Below are 5,662 nucleotides of genomic sequence, written 5' to 3' on the forward strand. Positions count from 1 at the left end.
TGCAAATGTATATATTTACTGGCGCAGAATAAAGGAAAATAACTCAACCGTATTTGACCGTTATTCAGGACAACTAATATTCGGCTCCCGGATCCATAGCTATAAACTGAAATGCTGTTCAAAGCGGCTTTAAACCCGACTCCTCCGAACGAAGCTATCCAGAATAGATGTGTCAGTGGCTTTAGAAGTATCTGGTCCTTGTTGCATATGCATTGGACAGGCTTGGTCGTTCGTAAAGTTTCGAGACTGGACAGTTTCTTAAGACTCGAGCACCAATATAAGAGTGAGAAGAGGGCGATTCGAGAACTTGGTGCTCATCTACTTACCAAGTGGATTGGATACCTACTTGTAGACACCGACCTACTGCCAGTTTCCTGCTCTATTCTAGATTCAGGCACGGATACAGGCCTCTTTCAAGACAATCAACAGTACTCTGAACATTCGTGAGTGCCATTAAGTCAATGTTAGGGCCTGTTACCTATTACTGCTGCCATGTCTTTATCAATTGTATCGTCTTTTTGTATTGTAAAACTAAACTTACGATTTCTGGGTTCACGTTGCATTTCAGTTTGAAAATCACATGGTAACAATAGAAAGAGGTAGATGGTTAGGGAATGAAAGACATGGTATGTCTAGTATGTCAATCAAAAACAGTCGTTATTGATGAGACATCTGTTGGTTTTCATTTGTCTAACCCAAGGGCATGCTAAGATTGAATGTATTAAATATATATACAATGCAGCCCATGCCTTTAAATGAGATGATAATTTTGACAGTTACAATCTGTATTCATTTCGGAATCATAAATAGCTCATGGACTGTTGACAAATTTGTTAATATCGCGTATGGCTGTCACATGATGTGTGCAGATGCCTTCATCTCAGGATTTCGTTCAGTGAGGTAATGAATGTCAAACGTCATTGTAACCTGACCATGGTAGAAGGCTTTATCACAAACAAGGGCAAACAAGTTGGGTTAATATCGCAACGGGAAACACAAGGATCCAACTAACCCAAGTGGTGACATGTTCAAATAGGAAAAACACCTCATAACATGGGCCAACGAGAGCAAGCGAACACAGTTGCATTGGAATGAACGCTCTTTGACTTTTAACTATATCCAGGCTGGTCATGGCATTCGTGTCAGACGGCAACGCAAACGTTATTGGTCAAATAGGTTAACGTTACCATGACCTTTGCGCTAATCTACAGGAAACAATCATCATCATTATGTATAGCAAAGTCGACTACATTTTCCGCAGTTGGAGCAGCGCTTACAAACAGACAGACAGACAATCATCGACAGAGATGCACACGATGTCCACGGGAACGTTTTTTGGGCTCCTGGCAATATGTGTTGTTGGTAAGTGTTATTCATAAACAATATACATATGCTTGTATAGGTGGTTTGCTGTTTTTCTCTGGTGCCAGTGGGTTAATGCTATTGGTGGGCGTTTAATGGTGTCATCGCTGTACCTGACACTGATTAGTGAGTGTCGCGTCACGACTTCGTCTCTTCAATATGCATGTATTGGGATTTTTTTCCCTGCCTTTCACAAGATTACTTTATGACTACCCCTGAGTCAATTTTGTGTCTAATTTGCCAGTATTATATATGCATGTCAGATGTAACAACACTTTTGTACTTCATTATACAGTATATGTCGTGAATATTTACTTCAACAAATCTATGGGATGTAAATTAGGAAATGATAGTTTTCTCTGTAAGTGTATTTGATTGCACCAAAACTGTTTTTTATATACGGGTTTTGGATAGTGCAAATGTGTTTTAAAGCGTCGCAATTACAGGATTGACTACATCTGTGGTACATATATAACAAACCTTTTTCGCTCGACATTGAAGTACATGTTAAGGTTACAGCATGGCTATAGCAGGACAACATCTTGCTGACAACGCCGTTAAACTGTCGGCCATGCAGCGCATCTTGATATAAAGTTTGATCAAAGTAGATGCCCTTCATCATTTCAGCTCAGTGTCAGCTATTTGATGCTCTGTACAAATACGTCATCGACAAAGCTGCTGACACCACCATCCCTGTCAGTACATTGAACCAGCCAGTCAATGTGTCCATAGGGATGTCGCTTATACAGCTAACGTCACTGGTAAGTACCATCGGTCAGCCAGTCAATGTATCCATAAGGATGTCGCTTTTAGAGCTAACATCACTGGTAAGTACCATCGGCCAGCCAGTCAATGTATCCATCGGGATGTCGCTTATACAACTAACATCACTGGTAAGTACCATCGATGTGCATTACATTGACTGGTTCTTAATACCCTTGTACCTATAAACTGATTGGTTCTTAATATTCTTGAGCCTAAACCTGACTGACTCTCGGTAAACTTGTATCCCAGTACACCTGCACCTTAAACTTGATCCTGTATATGGTGCACAAATGTGTCAAGGTTTTGGAATGTTTCTATTATTGACTGGTACCTAATCACATTTCCATCTTCCCTGAACCCTGACTCCCGATACATATACATCAACACTAATAGTATTACACTAACAAAATATCAAGGTTGAAACCCAACTTTGTGAAATTCAAGGGGGTATATCAACCTAGCAGTTATTATTCACCCCCAATACTACTGTACCTCCACGTTCCCAACAAACACTACTGTATCTCCACTTAAACTTCCAATACTACTGTACCTCCACGTTCCCAACAAACACTACTGTATCTCCACTTAAACTTCCAATACTACCGTACCTCCACGTTCCCAACGAACACTTCTGTATCTCCACTTAAACTTCCAATACTACTTTACCTCCAAGTTCACTACAAACACTACTGTATCTCTACTTAAACTTCCAATACTACTGTACCTCCACGTTCCCAACAAACACTTCTGTATCTCCACTTAAACTTCCAATACTACTTTACCTCCAAGTTCACTACAATGCTACTGTACCTCCAAGTTCACTACAATGCTGCTCTACATCCACGTTCACTACAATGCTACAGTACCTCCACGTTCACTACCAATGCTACAGTACCTCCACGTTCACTACCAATGCTACTGTACCTCCACTTTAACTGTCAATACCACAGTACCGCCACTTTAACTGTCAATACTACAGTACCTCCATTTAAACTGCCAATACTACAGTACCGCCACTTTAACTGCCAATACTACAGTACCTCCACTTTAACTGCCAATACTACAGTACCTCCACTTTAACTGCCAATACTACAGTACCTCCACTTTAACTGCCAATACTACAGTACCGCCACTTTAACTGCCAATACTACAGTAACTCCACTTTAACTGCCAATGCTACAGAAACTTCACTTTAACTGCCAATACTACAGTACCTCCACTTTAACTGCCAATACTACAGTACAGTACATGTTACAGGACCCCAAATCCGGTGATACTGAGTTCGAGGTGTGGATGTCCTACGAATGGACAGACACAAGACTGTCATGGAACCGCCCAACTTTCAACGGTACAAGAATGATCCGTCTTCCAGCATCCAAGATCTGGAACCCGGATGTAAGGCTATACAACGGGTGAGTATGCTTACATTTGTTTTGGTTTACATGTGTGCACAGAGAGAGAGAGAGAGAGAGAGAGAGAGAGAGAAAGAGAGAGAGAGAGAGAGAGAGAGAGAGAGAGAGAGAGAGAGAGAGAGAGAGAGAGCAAAAAACGTGACCCAATGAGATATTTCTAATCGCATATATACCTGATAATATGGTATAGATTATGTGGTATGATTGTGGATATGTACGATTATTAAGGTGTTGACTATTTTATGACTATTATTATAAGACACAGCTGCCTGTACATATCTGATGGAATATAATTTACCTGATTATGTGACACCACTTTTTCACCAGACACACAAGTACCCGTGAAGTCCTGGCTGTTGTGGAAAGTACCGGAAGTGTCATGCACATGCCCCCCGCCACTCTCAAGACACGTTGTGACGTCAGCAACTACACTACCGACGGCACCGTCACCTGCAGACTCAAATTTGGTTCGTGGACCTACGATGGCTTCCTTCTCAACCCCGTCACTGCTTCATGGAACGATGTAGACGTCTCCGACTACAACCCGAGTGGGACAGTGTGGGATTTGACAGGGCACAAGGCGGAACGCAATGTAAGGTACTATTCATGTTGCCCGGAGCCGTACGCGGACGTCAACTTCTTCTTCACCTTCACGAAGAAAGGAAAGAGATACAACGGATGGAGCATATTTGGTTAATCTCATTGTCCAAGTCGTCCACTCAGTATACTGACTCAGAGCCCACCAGTCCTTGGAGTGCAGTGGGTAACAACAAAAGCCATATTTTAACTTTTGACACTCTATTCACTGGATGAGGTCTTCTGGAAGATGGACAATTTGTTGTTTTAGTTTTTATTTCATTCGTCAGTACTTTTGGTTCATTACAAGCTGCACACGTTCTAAACTTGATGATTAAGTTGGGAAACACGTTTTATTGCTTGGAGATTGGAAATACCAGACAGCTCAAAATGATTGTCTTATGTATTTGCGTTATAAGTAAATGTTTTCTACTACCATGCTCAATATCAATCTTAAGTTAAAATGAAGAATGAAGTATTGATCATATCCACTGTTCTATGATGCATGTACTGATCTCATCGAGTACAACCCCATTGGGACAGAGTGGGATTTGACCGGGCACAAGGTGGAACGCAATGTAAAGTACTATTCATGTTGCCCGGAGCCGTACGCGGACGTCACCTTCTTCATCACCTTCATGAAGAGAGGAAAGAGATACAGCGGACGGAGCATTTTCAACTAATCTCAAAGTTCAAGTCGCCTGGAAGACTTCAGGGGAGGTCAAATGAGGTTAAAGATTATTGCACTTATGTGTTTTATGCTGCTTGGAAGTGTCCGGGTTTATGCTAGTTTTATAGTGTTAGCTCACTGAGATAACATGCCGCAGTTTAGCAGGGTTAAAGGGTAATATCATATTTACAACATATTCTGGTATGACGTGATTGGGGATCGAAACGCCGACCTTCCACCCTCCGGGCAGACTTTCCGTGAAGATGAGCAATATGTTCTTTTACTTTTTTTGTTCGTTTGTCAGTAGTTTTGGTTTATGACACAACCGTTGCAATGGCAACAAGAGGATCTTGTTTTAAACTTGATGTGAACTTGTGACACGCATTTCCTAGCTAGGAGATTGGAAATACCAGCTAAATTTCAACCCTATCTTGTAGTGCATAAACATGCATTGAAGTTATAAGTAAACGTTTCCTATTAGCATGCTCAATATCAATCTGAGTGTAGTTAAAACATAAAATAAAATATTGATCATATTCGCCGTATTAAATTGTATGTTCTGGCTGGTAGTGTGAGTGAGTGAGTGAGTGAGTGAGTGAGTTAATATTTAAATTGTCCTTTGCTTGTATTCCATTCCCAAATGTAACTGCAACCATTATATTTATATTTGGCATAAAGCTTTTGCACATGGCTGGGCAGCGAAATTGTTTTATAAAGAAGCAAATACAAAATGGCTAAAGATCGGGAAAGGATACAAAATGAAGATTCCGAGTTCAGTGACATGCCTCTCGCATTGAAGCAAGGCGTTTCAATGACGGAATCTCAATCCCCAAAGCCTGGCAGAGCCTCAGAGCAAAAACGGCGGGCGGCATGACGA

General features: G+C 41.2%; 1 protein-coding gene across 1 annotated transcript; it reads left to right on the top strand.

Annotated features, from left to right (window-relative positions):
• Positions 1–753: 753 nt before the first annotated feature.
• Positions 754–5,430, top strand: LOC124119985 (neuronal acetylcholine receptor subunit alpha-7-like). Its single transcript, XM_046482707.2, has 4 exons — positions 754–1,362; positions 1,990–2,123; positions 3,385–3,539; positions 3,867–5,430. The coding sequence occupies exons 1-4, from the start codon at positions 1,230–1,232 to the stop codon at positions 4,234–4,236; spliced, it is 792 nt and encodes a 263-aa protein (XP_046338663.2). The 5' UTR covers positions 754–1,229; the 3' UTR covers positions 4,237–5,430.
• Positions 5,431–5,662: the final 232 nt, after the last annotated feature.

This window comes from Haliotis rufescens, unplaced genomic scaffold (assembly GCF_023055435.1).
Source record: "Haliotis rufescens isolate VD_foot unplaced genomic scaffold, xgHalRufe1.0.p SCAF_119, whole genome shotgun sequence".
Classification (NCBI taxonomy): domain Eukaryota; kingdom Metazoa; phylum Mollusca; class Gastropoda; order Lepetellida; family Haliotidae; genus Haliotis; species Haliotis rufescens.